Source organism: Cyprinodon tularosa, unplaced genomic scaffold (assembly GCF_016077235.1).
Source record: "Cyprinodon tularosa strain WSP-4 unplaced genomic scaffold, ASM1607723v1 ctg234, whole genome shotgun sequence".
NCBI classification, from domain to species: Eukaryota; Metazoa; Chordata; class Actinopteri; order Cyprinodontiformes; family Cyprinodontidae; genus Cyprinodon; species Cyprinodon tularosa.
In genome coordinates, this window is record NW_024038875.1 from 70,880 (window position 1) to 89,587 (window position 18,708).

The 18,708-nt window shown below is 39.6% G+C and overlaps 1 protein-coding gene across 1 annotated transcript in view; it reads right to left on the minus strand.

Moving 5' to 3' along the window:
- The window catches only part of jarid2b (jumonji, AT rich interactive domain 2b), a 124,113-nt gene that overhangs the window by 6,247 nt on the left and 99,158 nt on the right, over window positions 1–18,708 (minus strand). The window contains exons 6-14 of the mRNA XM_038287062.1: window positions 16,192–16,436; window positions 8,932–10,399; window positions 6,191–6,732; window positions 3,127–3,219; window positions 2,806–2,924; window positions 904–974; window positions 654–768; window positions 462–567; window positions 64–246 (exon numbers count right to left, since the gene is read on the minus strand). Coding sequence (XP_038142990.1) covers window positions 64–246; window positions 462–567; window positions 654–768; window positions 904–974; window positions 2,806–2,924; window positions 3,127–3,219; window positions 6,191–6,732; window positions 8,932–10,399; window positions 16,192–16,436 — 2,942 coding nt within the window. The remainder of the gene's footprint in view (window positions 1–63; window positions 247–461; window positions 568–653; window positions 769–903; window positions 975–2,805; window positions 2,925–3,126; window positions 3,220–6,190; window positions 6,733–8,931; window positions 10,400–16,191; window positions 16,437–18,708) is intronic.

An 18,708-nucleotide genomic window follows, 5' to 3' on the forward strand; every position in this document is an offset into this window, starting at 1 on the left:
ATATATATATATATATATATATATATATATTTCTACTGTGTGCATCCTGCTTAATGGACTGACCTTTGCAGCCTGGTAACCCAGGTTCATCCAGTGTGGTGTGGCGAAGTGCACGGTCTCAGACACGCTGTAGCCACAGCACACTTTAGAGACAAAGGCACCGGGGAAGCAGACCACAAACTGACCGCTCCGCTGGACTGTACGGTAAACCTTGATGCCTTCGCGGCACAGCACCTCTGGAGAAATCTGGAGGGTTAAAGAAAAGACAGACAGAACACTTGTTCAAAACAAGATATAGAAGCAACACATATTTATTCATATCTCCAACAAACTAAAATCTATTCCCAGATGATTGATTCATTTTTTAAAGGAATAACTGTGCTTCACAATTTCCACAAATATATACACAGGTGCTTTACCAACCAAGGTTAAGAAACTCCTGCCACACTGACAGCACTCACCATAATATTCTTCTCCAGCATTTCTAGTCCTGGGGTGCCATTGGCTTGAAGCAGTGTATGGACCACCTTGTCCAGCTTGGCCTTCTCGTCAGCAGGGACAGAATACCTACCAGAAAACACAGCATTTATCCATAAAAATGTACAGGATTACCATGACATGGCGAATTTTAAAGACAGGCCAGTGATGCTTACCAAATGCAATCAGCACCAGTGTGTAAGTAATCAATATATGGAAGGCGGTTTTGGTCTCGAGACCAGCATGAGGTAGAAAAGACCATGCCTATATTTAGCCAGGGAATAGTCACCCCTGTAAAAAACAGAAAGAAATAATAAGTATTACTGACTGTTGAGTAGACGGCAAAACAAGGAATAGACAACTTCTGCAAAGATGAAGCTAATAAAGCTGAAAGGATAGGATTATATTTTTGTGGATAGAGCTTACCAGGCACAGCACCCAGATGCCTCAGTATGGATCCAGAGTTATTGGGGAGGACAGTGAGGTTCCATCCATGTCTGAAAAAAGATGGAAAAATTAAATTTGAGGGATCTATCTGTTGTCAAAACTCCTAAATCAAATTTCTTTATGAGGATTCCTGTCACACTCAGAGACTTGGAGAGAATGCATCACAATTTACAGACATTTTAATGATCGAATGAATGCAACAGTTAGTCCTTTGCGAGGTCTATTAAAGCACTGAATGCAGAGTAAGATCTAAGGTTCTCTTTCTTTAGAAACAATCTTTCCTTGCAGAGACTAAACATAGCTGACTGTGGAGCGCAGCAGTTAAATATTTTTATATATATATATTACTAGGTAGTATACTAATGGCTGATAGGCTGTAAAGTTTATTTTATTAAGTTGAAAAATACATGGAAAGCATACATTTATAAAGCTCATAGTTGATACTAAACTTTTTCTAAAATGATTCTATCATTACATTATACTGAGTGTTCTATGTTTCAGATTTAGGTGACTACATCTCATTAAAGTTCTTTCAGCTGGTCTACTCTCTTATTGTTGTGTACAGCAGGAAGGAATGTCACCATAAATATAAAAGGCAACCAGATATTGCATCCATTCAGTCCTTTTTTCATTTATTCTGTTGCTCTGATTAAATACTTATTTCCTCGTAATATTTTCCTATGAAATAAATATGGGAATAATTTCAAAGATTAATTTTGGTTTTCTTTAATGTGCAGAGAGGCACAGAGCTGCTATCACACTGCTTCCTATTCAGCTGTGCAATATGGAATATAAAAAAAAAAACATTTTAAGCAGCTCTAAACCTTAGGATATTCAGACATTTTGGCAAATTATCCTTGAAGATGGGACGTAAAATTCATAGTGTTCCACTCATAGACTTTAATCATGACATACTGAAGGTTAGTTTCACTTTTTCCTCCCATAGGACCTGAATCTAATATCCTAATGTTTTAAACAAATCTATGTGCAGCCCCTAAGGATGCCAGAGCATGCTTTATAGAAGCATTGCATGTATTTGTCATGCTGAGGTAACAGAATCCTTCTCAATAGTTGCAGAGCATCTGCATGGCAAAACATGAGATGAAGCAAAGTTATTACCAGGTCATTAAGGTTTTATTAGTATTTGAGTTGGACTGACTCAATACAGTGTTTGTACATGTGCAGTACGCATGGAGTCTTAGAGCTATGACAGTTTTCTGATGAGTCTATAAAAAATTTATAATCTGGCAGAAAGAAGGTAATGCTTGGGAGTTATTTAAAAAAGTTTGCTAATTTTTCTGCATTAGAAGGCATATATGTGTTGGTGTGGAGTACATATTTTATTCAATGTTGTTCATGTTGTACTTGTACTTCTGATGCATTTGACAGAAGCTAAAACAGGCCATGGGATTATCAGCATCAATCTATTAAAGGTGTAGTGGAGGATTTTTGCAAATTTTCTACAAGACCTCCCCTCTCCGGTTTAAAAAAAAAATGCACATGCACAACCCTGTACCCGCTACCGAGAAGGAACGCCTATTAAACGTGTGTGAGAGCATGCACGAGCCCATTTCTCCTCGTGCACGCTCTCATTAAAAGTTGCTGTTTGTATTGCTCATACAAGCTTACTTTCCAAAAGAAGATTGGCAATTTATCCACTATATCCGACTCACCATCGGATAGTGAAAACAGGGACAAGCATGTAGGACGGCGTTACGTAAACATATCATCAGAATGATTGACGATTAGGAGGATCACTTATTTTGATGATCAACCCGGAAAAAGAACATCCTCCACTTTACCTTTAACGTGTCAAGTCTCTCATTTTGCAGCTCACTCTCATTCAGCCAAATGTTAAGGATAATAAACACAAAGGCTTACTTAGAAAATGGCTCTGATTTTCCTGTTGGGAAACCACTGCCGTGTGTACTGGTGTCCACTTTTCCACAGTGGACGGCCACGTGGACGTCTCTCTGTTCCACTATCCTCCAGTATTCTTGCTGCAATTTGTTTAAAAAAGGAAAAAGTGTTGACTAAGGAATGCATGAAGCCAGGATACTATGTGTAGGCCTACATTTAAGCGATGAATGGTTCCATTTAGCAGCTTGACATTCATTTTACCAACAGATACAGGTAAAATCTAACCACTAAATCCTGTTCACTTAACTTGCCTTGTTTCATGTAATGTTTTTGAAGGCTTACCTCAACCTCAGCAGCACCAGGTTCTTTATTAAAGCACATTGTCATGGTGTTCCGGGCTATCCTGAAGAAGTTGGTCAAGGACACCGATTTCCCCTGCAAAAAGAGACTAATTATCTATCGGAAGGGATAGTGTGTCACTTATGGGGAAAAACAAACCAAGGAGATGCTAACCAAAAGGAAAAAATATAATCAAAGATGAGTAAAGGAATGCTTTTATTCCAAACGTCATGTTTGCACAAGTCAAAGAATGGATAAAAAAAACTGTGGTTATGTTTACAGACGGATGTCCATTTTTGTCTGTTTAATGAGCATGTTGAAAGTATAAATCCGCCTGCAGAATACCTTCATCTAGTCTCACCCTTATGCTTAAATAAACCTTATATTCAGCTTTTGAGGTTTTCCAAATCTAATCTTAATATTCGAAATCCAAATTATAGTATAATAATAAACTTTCATTAAAAATAAAATGAGAAATGCTATCAATGCATTTAGAAACCATAGTTAAACTCCTGTCAGGCACTTTTTTATTTTGAGAATGAATAAAATGAAATCTTCAATTTAAAGACCCCTAAAATCAACAGCTACACATTAATAAGCTGACTTTATTGTATCATGTCTGCTGACAGGATTTTTTAGAAGAAAAAAAAGGTCAGATATGGGCGGATGAAGATACCAAAGGACTAGAAGTAAGGGTGGATAGAAATAAATGAAAAGAGATCCAGGATGGAGATGATTGAAGTTTGCTGCACTGTAAAAGTTAAAGCAAAGGTTATCTTCATGTGTGGAAGAACTGTTGATTTACCTTTACAAAACCAATAAATGTTTGCACATAGTGTGTAATCGGTCCTGCTGAAGAAGACTAACAATGACGGGTAGAGCTGCTAATGGCACACTTTGTGAGGGGAATGTTTTTTTTTTAACTGACCTACATTTCGAGAGCGGTGGGAATAGTGGGTCTATCTGTACACAATAACAGTGTGTACACTGTAGCCCTTAGAATGCGTAAAACTACAATGGGAGACTGAAGACTGGAAGCTATAGTTACCAGAGGTTTATATTCACTCATCGCCATGAATGCCATGAAAACTTAATGATATATTAGACCTTTTGCATTTGGGGTGAAATTATACCAAAACAGAAATAATCAAGAAATGGGAGCACAAGTTGGAATTTACTGTAGATTTTCTCTCATTTGCACAAAGTCAGTTAGACACACAGGTTCATATATCCACCCCACTATATCTGGTTAAGTGCCTCTTTGTAAGTTGCAAACAAACGACACACTTTTTGTAGCCATCAACAAGTCTGTGGAAGATTCTGGCTGGAGAGTTGACCACCTTTCTGTTGAAATTAGTTAGCACAGAGCCGTCTCTAACATAAACCCCACACAGAACCCCAATGCTAGTCTGGATTATCCAACCCAAACCATTTTTCAGTCAGAATCTAAATTTCTCAAACATATTGGGAACAATGAGCACTAAAGAGTTGTTAATCCTACATAGGCAGTCAGAAGGGTCCCATTTTTCATCCCATTCCCTATTTGGACCCCATGTCCACCTCAGATAAAAAGATTGCTAAGAATGACAATAAACTTACAAACCACTAGATATGAAGGTAACAGAAGGTGGAAATGTGTAGTTCTATGCCAAATTTGCTGCTGCCTATATAAACAGACCAAATGGCCTCTAGAGAAAAATTGTTAAGCTCATTTGAGACAAAGACTATGTTGTTAGATAAAACTGACATGAATCTATGGAGGATTTAGGAGAGGGACATTATAAAAACTGTAAAGCATAGTGGGTTCTATCAGGACAGTGATGTCAAATAAAATTTCAAACAGGTTTTGTGGTGGAAGAGGCAGTCTAGCATTAAGACTCTGTAGTGGTGCAGCAGTCATTTTTGGCGTTCACCCAAAAGTCAGGTGTGGCAGGAAAACAGTGAATTGAAATCAATTCTGCTAAGAAGGGAGGCCAGTTATTCAGCCTGAATTATATCACAAGCGAGCTGAGGCATATTATAAGCATGAGGTTACTCTGCAACTTACTCAGGGACATTTAACCAAATATCAGTGAATGCGTTTTGAACCTGTATTTGTAACTTTGAATCTTGGTGGATTAGAGAAAATTCTCTATAGATTGAAATATAGGAACAATATATGCCATTATAATGACTACTGGTTCTTAATTGTGCAGAACTTAAGTAGTCGCCATTATCTTTGTAGTAAAATAATGAGTCAGCATTGAGCCCGATTGAAACCCAATCAGAATGTGGGCCAACCATAGATTTCAGATTCATCAAATAACTCCAACTTGATATGGTCCTAATAACTGGAGCTTGATACCCCATTAATGAACGAATGCCTTAAACTTGTAGGATAAAACCTAAAAAGCACTGAAATGGGAGATGGTTAACAGTGTTATGATCCCGTATGTCGCATTTCTTGCCCGTTGACGAAACCAAACCTCTGACGAGTAATGCAGGGATATTAGATAACAGCAGCACTTCAGCTGCTCCTCCCTGATGAAGAATTCAGTAAAGACAAAAAGACAGGCAGGTAAAGTATAAAACTCAGACAGAAAATGCAGTTTTATCACAGTGACTTTCTGTTTTCCTATCTGTCAGGGTGTGTACGAGACCAAAAGCGAGGTTGGTCGTTAAAGTGGGAGGGTCAATGAAGTCTTGGCCCCCGGACTTCCAAGGTCAACGTTTTTGCTTAATAAAGCGTCTCATTGTGTCAGTACACACACTTTGTACTGTTCAGAGATTAATTTTGTGGCCAAAACCGACCGGATATTAGCTACAATAACGCAAATGTGTATTTCAGCTGGCTACAAGTTACACAAGAGAAACCTTAAGGCTGTGGCAGTAAGGAAGCAAGATTCACAGATGCTTCCATGCTGCACTGCTACTGATGACAAACCAACAAACGACCCCTTAAATGACAATAAGAGTTGTTATCTGCATTTAGGAGAAAGAACAGCAGAATTGTTAAAAAGATGCTCTTCCATGCCTCTTTTCTATATGATGCTGTGGAATGAAAGGAGAGCATTGTTTCCATCCTCACCTTGTAAATACATTTGTACTGGTCACTGAGAATGCCCCTTTCGTCCTCCACCTGCTGCTCTCCATTCTGCCTGTCTTCTTTGCCTTGTTTTTCCTGAGCGAAGAGCCGGCGCCGGCCCGCTTTGACCTGAGCCTCCAGCTCCTTCAGACATTTCAGACGGTGATACACTCCGTTGGTGCGGTGGTTCCCGGGCGTCCCTCCGACGATCCCGCCCACTAGCCCATTTTTGGGCTCATAACGTGGCAAAGCGTGAGCAGCAGAATCCGAGAGGCCTTCCAAGGGGCCCTGCCGGGACTCCAGGTTCTTTTTCTCTTGCAGCACATCGCCCAGAAGCCGGAGTCGCTCCTCAGCACTAAGAGAGTCATAGGAGAGGATGTACTGGAGGTACGCCTCCTGCAGCTTGGCCAGCCGATCCTGCGCTGACTTGGGGATGCGCAGGAGGTCAGCGAGCTTGGTCCATTTCTTCAGGTCCATCACCTGCTGCATGCCACCCATGTCATTGATGAGCTGGAAAAAACGTGACAGGTCCACTTCACAGCCACCTGCATAAGGGGAAAAAAAAAATTAGGTTAGCATGAAATCTAGCGGCACGTTTGCGGAACTATTAGCCTTCTTTAGCTAAAATAAATCTAGCATTCATAGTAAAATTTCTCCTCCTCTCAAACATGCCAATGAAATTAGTAATTATTGACAGTTATTTTTAATTATTTTTTTCACAAAAAACTTTTATGCAACCACCACCACTCATTAAATTGAAGTTTAGTACGACATTTCAGCTGCACTTATCAAAACCAGAAACTACAAAATCTCGCCTTTGTAAGCAGAAAAACAACTAAACAATCAATGGAGTGCAAAACTTGCTAGTTTCAGACATATTTAGAGAGAAAGCAGACACATACTTTGAATGTTATTTTGTGAATTGGAGTGAAATCAAACATTCTGCAGTGAATCATGTATAAAAGCCCCATATTAAGGAAGGAAGCTGGATAAAGTTCTGCATGCTCATAATAGCAAGATCAATTTCCTTTAAGTAATACATTTCTGTGCCTGGTTGTTAAGGATGCTATTGTTGTTCAGAATGAAAAATTATAACATAACATGGTTTAACTGAATTTGATTATGATGCATAATATTAGTCTAATGGCTCTGGGACAATAAATGCACCAAAGATATTAACTCTTGACTGACTGTTTCCCTTCAGGCACCGCAGCACACTATAAAATGACTCAAAGTTTAAAAGTTAGATTTAAAATGAAGTCACCAGTGTTCTAGATATCCAAGGAGCCATTTCTAAAAACTATACATACAGCAACATTACAGGGATTTATTAAGGCTACGGAAGAGTGAGCTTTTATCTTCTGTCAGGAAATGGGATGGATTTGAAACCCTTACATTAAGATAAAGGATTAGACATTCTCCACGGAATATATATGAAGATATATGGTTTATAGTCGATAAAGCTAACAATTCTAATGATCCTAACAGTTTAGAGCTGCAATAGACAATTTGTCAATTGGGAAATACTGATATCTTAATATCGTCCTTCTCTTCAACACCATATGCTGCCTGCACCCCATTGACAGACGTTAAAAACCTACTTTATGCAAAACAACTTGAAAATAATATACGTTTTTTTCTTTGTTGTTCATAATGAGAAATATGAAGAGATTATTTCTGCCAACATTGGCCAAATAAGCCTTTTTGGTGCATCTCTACATTTTTGACAAATTGACAATCACCTCTTTTTTCCACATTAACTTTGCCTGGCTAGCTAAGACTTCTATAAAATGTTGTTTGTTAACATATACAATAAATAAAGCCAACTCAGCGCCATCTTTACTGTGTTCCCGCTGGTTATGAATCCAAACCGAAATCCAATCAACTTAATATAAGGTTCAAACATGCACTCTCTGCTAAAAACAGTAGCATCAGACCCAGCTTCCACATTGTCAGTTCACATCATCTTACATCACTATGTTTGGCTAATTCACACTCAAGAAAAAGAAAAAAGAAAAAAGCTGTGTCACAATGTGTCACAATGCCAAAAAGCTATGTAAACGGCTCTAGATGCTGAACTGGTACATTGGCAATGCTACAGGAAGTCATTGGGAAGCAAGATGTTTTGGTTGGTGGAAGACACTCAAATGCGTCCTAATGGGTGCCAGTTCTCTCTCTCTAGCTAACAGCTGCAAAAAAAACTCAATAAACTGAGCTAATTTAAACTAAGCTCTATATAAATGGCACAACACACTCTAGTAAAAAAAGAAAATAAAGCATGTATAGAAACAGCTGTTGAATTTTTTTTTATAGGTAATGTAAAGTCTGGTTTCATTGGACATATTTTCTTGTAGAAATGTTGCATATTGTTATTGTCTACTATAAACTGCAACCTGAAAGCTGATGGAACCACAAAAACGCTCACCAGATTCAAACAATAGGCAACTCCAAATGCTGAGCAGCTGAAAAACTGGTAGATTGCTTATTATCAAGATTCTTTGTTTTATTTTGTACTTAAATACAATCTTCTTTAATAATTAAATTTAAAAAAGGCAATATGTTCACTTTTTAGAGAACACGGTCATGGTCTAACTCACTTCTATAGAATCAACAGCTCATCTCCTATTCGGCTATCTGCAGGGGATGTTTGCTCCTTAATGCTAAAAAATTGACAACATGTGCTTTCCTGATTATAACTCAATCCAAAACCCTTTTATCAATCTTAATGGGATGGCCTTACTTACCAATGACAGGTGGCTCATCCATGGTAATGCCCTGAGATTTAAGATGCTTGCGGATGCAAGCCAACCGCTGCACATTTGGGCCCCAGCGTCGACCCAGCATGTGGACCCTCTGCACCTGTGTAACGAAGCGCATCTCCTCATTCAATTTGCACTCTGGCCGCCAGTCCTGTGGTGGCACCACCCGGCACATGCCAGCCACTTCTGCCTGCTCCCTCACTGCATCCAAGTATACCAGAGGGTCCTGAAACTCCCTCTGAGCTGGCCGGAAGACAGGCACATCGCCCAACGCCGCCCAGCCCTCTGCCTTGCTCCGCTGGCGCTCCCGCTCCTTCTCCTGCTCACGTTCCTTTTGCCGTGTCAGCTCTTTCTCACGCTCCCACTCCTTGTCCCGGTCTGCAAGCCGCAATGCTGCTGGTTTGATCTGCCCTGGCGGGTTGGTGGAAGGAAGAGAGGATGAGTTGTTGCAGGAGGAGGGGGAGGAGACAAAGGTTTGTTGAGGGTCTGAGGTAGTGCTGGCTCGACTTGGGTTTGGTGCGGTATTGTGTCCTACTGAGGGGGAGGATGAGGAGCTCCGACTATGCGACCTGCTTTGCTGCTGCTGTGCTTGTCGTATCAACATCAGTTTGCCAGCTGATGCACGCTTGGGTCGCTGGTTCACGGGCTCCACATTGGCTGCTGGTGTAGTAGGAGGTGGTGATTGTTGAGGGGTAGGAGTAGTGGCTGGAAGTGGAGTAGCAAGTTGAGTCTGTTTAGGGGGGGTAGGTTTCTCTGAATCGTGTCCATTAGAAACCGGAGTGGTAGGGTTGCCTTTCTGTTTTGCCGCTTTCTCTTCATTGGCCAACTTCTTACTGCTGCTACGCGTCTCCAATGGTGTAGGCTGAAGCTTGGCCTTTTTGGCCTCAGAGCCACTTATTTTGGCTTTCTGAGCAACAACCCCTGTACTCACAGAGTTAAGCACCACCTCCAGGCGGCGCTTGGAGTTTCGCAGTCCTTCTCGACCCGGGCACTCTCCGTGGCCTTGCTGGCACTGTTTCTGTCCTTCCTCCTTGGCCGAGGCGTTGTGCCATTGCCCGTTCAGCTTGCCGTTGGGTCTGCCATTGGCCGCCGCTTTGTGCAGCCCGTTGGATAGTAGCACCTGTTTGCGGGTTTTTGCATTGCTGTGGTGGGCTGGTGCCGCTGCTTTTCCTGAGTTGGCCAGTCTACTGCTGGCTGCTGGCTGGCTGTGCTGATTTTGATTGTTCGCTGACGATGATGCCGAGGCGGCGCTGTTGTGTTTGTTGCTGCTGCTGAGTTTGGTTTTCTTGCCCAGTTCTTTCTGTTTGGCTTTGGTGTATGTGACGTGGCCCTTGGACACGGTGGCTGTGTACTTCTTCACAGTTTTGGACGGCAGTCGTAAGTCGTGGTTCTTTTTGGCACCACTGACAGCTTGTGCCGAGCTAGCGCGCGTCATCCCATTCACTTTTGAGACCTAAGATGGATGGAAAGGAAAGCAAAAAGATTAGCTGAGCATTAGGGAGTTTTTTTTTTCTTTTTTCAAAAATTAAGGTACTGTTAGTCTGAATAAGCAATTTCTTTGTTATAGGGCAAATAATTAAGGTCACCTAGATTAAAATAGAACTGCACAGACATAGAAATGCAAACACCGATATTATTTTCCTAAATTACAACTGTAGGAACATCGGTTTTCACAATGAAGAAACTCTCAGTTTTATCTGCATATTGATATGTTTGGTTGATCAGATCAAGATATTTATGGTAAGCTCTTTTCGGCAAACAAAGTCTGAAATAAATCAAATCGGCTGTTGTATTCCCCCATTTACTGTCAATTTTATGATTTATACAACGACAAATCCAAAGCACGAGAGGATAAAAATTGTTTAGAGACAACACAGAAAGGACATGGCAAACATGAACTGAGAAACAGGTTTTTTGACAAACAGATGGTCAGACAGGATGAGGTGGGAGGTGGGGTCATTGGAATTGGGTAAATTCCCATTTGGCTGCACAAAAATAGCCTTTTACTTCCTTTGCTTGAATGTGTGTTTGAAAGTGCCTGAATGAGAGTTTGGGGAATAAAAATGATTGTCCTGTTCCATGTTCAGAGAATGTTATAGGTAGCTTATGTCCAGTCTGGATGAAGGGAAAAGAGGTTGGAATTGCCCCAAAGAGCCACTTCTACCCTGCTGGTTTTGTTAGTTTTTTTTTTTTTCTCTCATCTTCCTTCTATATAAAACCTTAGGCATAATTCCCCCTTTTTTTTCTTTTTCTTTTTTTTTTTTAACATGGCTTTCCTGTCAACTCTGGGTTTTCCTTTCTTTCACCCTTTTACGATTCAATTACATTGTATGAACAAGTCGTAAGAACTTTGATATTTTTAATTGTGTTGATAAAACCAAGTATTAGTCGTAAACCATTTTGTATAGTTGAACTAGCCTTTTCAGACGAGCTCCTGCTTGCCTCCAAGTCCTGGAAGCATACAGTTCCTAAAGAGAAGAAATTTTGCAGGAAATAACCCACTCTACAAAATGAAAGGTACTCTGCAGCCTGCCCTTGTTCCTGGTGGTGGCAGCAGCGTACCAGATGATTTCAGAGGAGGAGATGATAGACTTAATGATGGTCGAGTAGAAATGCGCCATCAACATCTTTGGCCTTTCACATTTGTTTTAATGACTTACAGTTAATTAATACTTTGAAGTTTATTTACATTTTATGCAGATGATATTGAGCTAAAGTTAATTTGTTTTGTTTTTCCGTTTTATACTATATATGATTTGTTCAGAGCCATTTTGACTCCAGTAATGCTTATTATTAATAATTAACCAATAGAAACACAATTTGTAGGTTGCCCTGTGACTAGAATACTGCAAAAGAAACTTTGCCAGATTATTTTTCTAGACCTAATACTTAGTAAGAATACTTTGGAAACAAACAAAAAAAAGAAGAAAAGTTTATGAGTCTTTGCAAATAGTCTATAATGTCTTTATGTAGCGCTGCTTAGACAAGTCTGAGCAGAAGGATGAGGGGTAAGATGGAGTTATCAATCACAGCTGCGGCGCCACAGGAGGTAAGCTACAGATAGGCACTTTGACAGGTTATCCTTTGAAAAGCTCCTACGTTGCACTCAAATGTGTGTGTGTGTGTGTGCACGAACGAATATGTATTGTATTGTGTTCGTCTCAGGTGGCAGGGGCCAACACAAAGACTGGGCCATTAAAAGATAAGGGCGAGCTGAAACCTAACCCACCTCCGTCAATCAGTTCCCCCTCCTCCTAACACACATGCACACAATGGATGAGAAAGAAAGGGTGAAAAGGAAAGAGGAAAGACGACAGGAGTGCTTAAAAAGGTGTGAGATGAAGGTTGAAAAATCTAAACAGAGGATATGATTTATCAGCATTCTGAATTAGTATCTAATAGATTAGCCTGATATTTTGGAAAATGTTTTATGGAATAGATACAAAACCAAATTTTTATTTCTATTTCTGGTATTTATATTGAAAGCACTGAACCGCTACCTGTTCGGAACACCCTTTAAGTAACAAGCTACAGTTTATTGACAAATCAGAGGGACACTGCCAGTTCTACTTGCCACCACAAGGTGGCTCAGTAGACCTGTTCTGATCAGGTCTAGCAGCTCTCTGTTTTCTCTCTGTAATTATAGTGTCTGGCAAATAAGGAGGAAAGGGAGGTAGGTATGAAAGCATGAAAATGAGGAAACAAAGCAGCACATAAAGGACACAAAGCAATATAAATCTTGGACTCAGAGAGACAGCAAGGCCAAGACAAGAGTAAAAAGAAAGATCTATGAACAAACTGGAGCAGAAAGGATTTTGGGCTGCATGTGAGAGGCAGAGAGAAGAAGGGGGGTGGGTCTAAATGACATCATGTGTTGCTATAGCCCAGCTGAGGGCTTATAGGAAGATTTTTTTTATAGCCAACATCTGCAGGAGTTGGCCCAAAGAGGAGGAGCAGACGGAGGGGATGCATAGAGAAGGGTGAGGAGAGAAAGCCAGACAGAATAGAAAAAGAAAAGAAATTCAACCATGGAAATGAGGGAAGCTCAACATTAAAATGTTATCTCCTTAGAAACTCCTACATGTTTCTGTAGGTGACAACATTTTGCAGATCAAGTTTGTGTCTCTTACTAATGTTAATTAGTTATACTGTGTTTGAATGTTTTTGGTCTTCTAACTTTCATGCAATTCTCAATGAATCATTTGTTTGAATCAAGGATTTCTGAATAAAAATACCAAAAAGTCAAATAATGTAAAAAGTTCCAAGTTTCAATAGATAAAATGAATAAAAAAACAAGCCAGTGCTAATAAGGATATTTAATGTGGTGCATTATTTTGGTCTGTCCCTCTTCAATGTCTGTTTTAATGGCAGTTTTGCTCAACATTTCCTTTTTGATGATCTGGTTACTGTAATACCGATCGTTGGAAAGGCTTTATTACTGCTTGAAATTTTGGAAGCGTGTAGCATTACAAACAAACTTTAATTCATTTAAAAATGTATTTGATAGACAAAAATCAAAGTAGCACATAATTGTCAGAGTAACTGAACCAATAATTAATAATAACGGCATACCTGTATGTGAGCAGGTCACTGTACACACTGGATCTGTTTTAATCTTCAACATGTAGCTTCCAAAGGTTTCAAGTTCACATGTTTCTAGATAATAGTGTAAAAAATGCCATCTGCCTTGAAACTTTATATTTTGACAGTCAAATGAATATGGTGGTTTTTCTATTCATTATGTGCGGCGGTTAATGTTTAAAGCAGTTATGCTCGTTTGGACGGTGATTGGATTTTTCTTTTCTTTTTTTGCTAAACAGATTTTTTGATGCACTTTAAAACTTTTTCTACAGTAAAATCAAAAGCTTTCATGCACACACACCAGAGGAGCATGATTATAGGAAATCCAGCCACTGAAATGCGATTGCCTATATTATCTATGCAAAAAGTATTCAATTGTTATCGTTCTTTTCGTTCTCCTTTGTCCATAAATTTTTCTAACGCTAATCTTCGCTATCATTTGCACCATCATCTGTATGAGGTGTCTGCATCTACTGCTGTATGACATCTACAAAAGGAGGCCAACTACCTCCCTAGCAAGCAAAGAGCTAAATCATGTAATTTTAATATTCTACCCAACAAAAACAAGATCTCACAGAAAGCCTTTTTGTGCTATCAAAATTTCACACAATGATATAGCAATTATATGCATCTGAAAACAGAAATTAGAATAAACTGCATAAAAAGAAAATTATTTAATGCTCTCTTTAAAATAAAAAGTTTACATACACCAAGTAAGGCGATTAAGAACATTTGATGTTAAATGGACCTCAAACATACTGCTTCCTTGTGTGAAGCGATACAGAACCCCATGACATCCAGCTAATTGTAAGTCAACATATAATCAAAGAAGTTATGAAGAATTTTCATGAAGGAAGAAAAGTTGGTGTTGGTTTAACCTTTGGTATCTCTGAGCCTGTATTTTCACAGTTCATGGTGTGTAAAAATATTGGTATGTGTTTTTAATTCACATGATCAACATGATTAGTATTCATGCTCATTTAGGGAGGGCAGCAAGTGGTGATGAGGGAAGACAGAGGAGGTAGGGAGAGATGAATTAGAGAATACGGAGTAAAATAAATCAAAAGATCACTTGGGTGCCAACAGGCTGCTAGGAACAGAGTAGAAAGTTTTTCTTGGCAGGAAGTCGCTCTCATTAAGATTCATTGCTGCTCTTACTGGACAATACCAACCACTTTAAAACATAAACCACGAGTCCGAGTGTGCATTAGCAGCTGCACTATGAAACAGTGGACACCACCGGATGAAGACAGGCGTTTAAAAGGCTGGGAAATCATAATGCAGAAGGTGGAGAGGAGAAAAAAGGCGAGCCAAAACAAAGAGCCTTAGCAGACAGTTGCTTTTAATTAGCCAATGTGATGAGACAACGCCGTTTTTTTTGGACCAAGGCTTTCGTTAGGCCTTTTTCTGCATTTTCACTTTGTGGGGTTCCTTGAAACCCGCTAAGTGCCATGGAGAGGGGAGGCAGGATTTTCACAGCTCTTTGCCAGAGCTACTAAATATAGCCGCAGTCGCGGGAGGCCAAAACACAATCATTACTCTCTCAGACACAATGGATGGAGGAGAGAAGGAGGAGAAAAAAAGGAGAGGAGGCGGAAGAGAGGGTGGGATAGAACATGCAGAAAAAGAAGGAAGAGACAGAGCCAAGGAAGAAGGAAGGAAGAGCTGGACTAAATCACAAAGGGAGATGAACGGAGCATGTAGCAGATGGGAGGATAAAAGAAATTAGGAGCTGCTGACAAAAAAAAAAAAACCTCTGATGATTGTGGTCAGGTGTGCCTCAATAAATCTAAATATGGTCAACAACTAAATAATTCAGCTGAAACGCATAAGATTTAGATTTAAATGAGTGAAGTTTTTCGTTGTTGTTTAGGAAAGTTATACCAGAATACAATATCCCATTTGAATAAGAAATTTGAATAAAAAAAAAAACTATTATTTTACTCTAATATCTTCAAATTTCGCACCTCTAAGTAATAAGATAAAAAAGCAACATTTTTACAAAATTAACAAAGAGGTCTCAGTTTTCAGAAGAGGGGTCTGCAAACACATCCAAAACCTTAAAGTGAAAAAGTCTCCCACGTTTTATTGGATTCAAAATAAAGTTTATCATATTCATATTTAACTCTCTCATCAACCAAAGTGTGATATAGGTCTTTCTTTCAAATATCACAAGCATGTTGCATCCAATTGGGATAAATTCGGTCCATTCTTGAACCATAGCTGAGGCCCTACAAGCTGTATTTGGAACATTTTGCATGATATCAATTTAGATACAAACAGAAAAATTGTGATGGCAATGATTTACTTTTTAACTATTGACCAGTAGACAACCAGGGCTAAAAGAGCCCGACTGTTGAACACTGATAAATAGTCATATTTTCTGATTAAATGAAAATTGTCTCATGAAAAGTTTAGTTGAACTAAAATAAACTCATAGATAAATATATACTAAATAAATATACTAGATAAATATATCTAGTTTATATTTAAGCTGAAAAAAGTAAACTTTTTGTTTATTCTCAAGTTTTGGGAAGCAGCAGTATCACAAAGTTCTACCCTTTTCCAGGTCAAACAGTCTGCGTCAAACTGATAAGACCGCCATGTCTACCGTCCTGTTAGATCCATCTCAGGTAGAAGCATCAATGCTTTCATCTAAACTACCTGCATCCGTAGCTCCTCCACCGCTCTCCTCGACTGCAGCCCGTTGGCGGTGCCTCGACTGCTAGCCAAGGCCTGCAGCTCCCTTGCGTGCTCCCGAGCCTCCGCCCGCTCGCTGCGCTCCCTCAGAAGAGGTGGAGGTGGCGGTGGAGGAGGCGGGAGTGGAGGAGCGGGGGTGTCCCTGCTGTGTGTACCCGCCTTCGGCCTCGGACTCTCCCTGGTCCCCGCTTTGCTGTGGTTGTTAAAAACTGGAAAGTAATTGAGAAATAACTGATCAGTGGTGTTTCTTTAAGCATTTCTAGCTAATTAAATTGCTAATAATGTTCAAAATAAAGACATTGATTTATTGGTAAATAAAGAGGCATGAGTGAACGAACATGAAGAGACCTGGAGTTTAACCAGAACTCTTCTAGGAGTGCAGCAACAGGACAAACTCTTTCAAATCGTTTCAGTTTATTTTCTAAGGCTCCAATTAAAGACAGAGGTCAGCTCAAGGCACTGAGGTTCCGATTAGGTTCGATATGAGTCCAAATCCATCCAGTCGAATTCAGTTCAACCCAATAGAACACATTTTTGATTCAATTTGCTTGAATCCAATTCCATATAATTGCATTTCTATTAGCAGCCTTGCAGAAGCAAGGCAGACCAACGGATTGCATCGAACGCTTTATTCGATTCAATCCCCCATCCTGAGCTTGCACTGAGAAACAGGCAATAGAGAATCAAGATGAAACACTCCCTTTTAACAGGAAGACACCTCCAGCAGAACCACACTCAGGGTAGGCAGCCATCTGCTTTTGACCAGTTGGGGGGTTTGGAGGGCAGGAGAGACACAAACAAAAACAAAAACTCTACGGCTGGGATACCTGCTAGAAGAAATGACAAAGTTAATGATAGAAACAACAAGGTAGAAATACATTCAGCACATAGAGAGCAGAATTAAGGCTACGGTGCCGAGTAGAAATCTGCCAGCTCTCTAACACTGTTACAGCAGAACTAAAGTATCCCTGAGTGAGCAGCAAATATAATCTTTGCACTAAATGAATGTTTTAAACCTCGCTTTAAAGGTAACAGAGGTTACAGCCCCCAGATGCTTTGATAGGAGATGTTTTAACAAGAAAGATGCCAAAAGGCTAAAGGAACCGATTTTTTCTACATCTGAGATTTTTAGGAAGTGAAAATCAGCAAAGAGCAGTTAGACTAAGCAGAAACTCTTTGCTGCCTTTAGAGCAGGAAGTTTTTCACCATCAAGCGATCTACAGGTTTTCTTCCAGAATGACATTAAGTTATAATTCAATTCAGTTTATTTATATAGCGCCAATTCATAACACGTCATCTCAAGGCACTTTACAATTCAACCAGATCATACAGTCAAAGTGATTCGAGGTTTTCTATAAGGATATAATAGAAACAATCTTCACACTACTTTATCAGCTGGAGAAAGGTATCGCTGCAGCATGATGCTGCCACCGCCATGCTTCATGGAGATCATTATTAGCAAGTTGTGTAGTTTTTTTTTCCCCAGCAGTGAGAGATTTGGGCCAAAGGTCTTTTTTTTTTATACCAAAATCATCTTATTCACAGGAAGAAGGACATCTTATCAAGAACCAAGATTATAGTTAATACACTCCTGTATTTTAGTCAGAGTCACCAAAACAGCTGCTTAGAGCAGGATGCCAAATTTCATTTGCATTAAAACGTTGTTGTTTTTTTTATCAATATAATAATTCTGCACAACTATGTGACGGTCTTTCACATAAAATCCAAAAATGCAAAAGAAACAAAGCGGTTTGGATTACTAAATGCTACTGGCTCAACAAGAGGATTCTTAAAGATCCACTTGGGGATAAAAATGAACAGGCCTTAAAATGATGTGTTAGAGCACTTCTAATCTCTTAAAACAAGAAGAGCTAGAAATTCAACAGGCCAGAAAAAGTTTGTTTAAAAAGCTCCAATTGCCTTCTAGCATCTGTAAAGATATTGTCCCTTTAAAACCAGGTGGAGTGAGTAAAACTAGCAAAGTCAAATCAATTTAATCCAAAAAGGGGGCTGGTGGAAAGTTCCATAAGCAAGAATGTCATTAATGCTAAACTTTAGATTTCTTCAATCAAAGTTTTTAACCTTCAGCACCAAGTGGAATAATTATTTCTAAGAATAAGTGTGGCAACATTTAAGCAAAGAATAACTCTGATTTACAGAGTGCATGAAGAGGTCTTTATGCTGCTCATCAATGAACATATTTCAGATGGGTCCTGTAGGTAATGTTACATACACCTTAAATGAGCATTTTTCCAGCTTTCATTTCAGGATTCTGTGAGCCTTTGGAAGTGAAACTGTACAGAGAGCGTACAGTGCATGCGTGCATTCACTCCTAAATACCTGCGAGCGTCTGGAGGTCTCTTGGAGCCCCTGGTGTGATGAAAGAAGAGACAGATCTGGACATTTTAAGAGGTAAGCTCAGCAAAAAACGCCGTGACCATTAAAAGCTGTTTGACTCAGCCGAGTCAACATGGCGGAAGG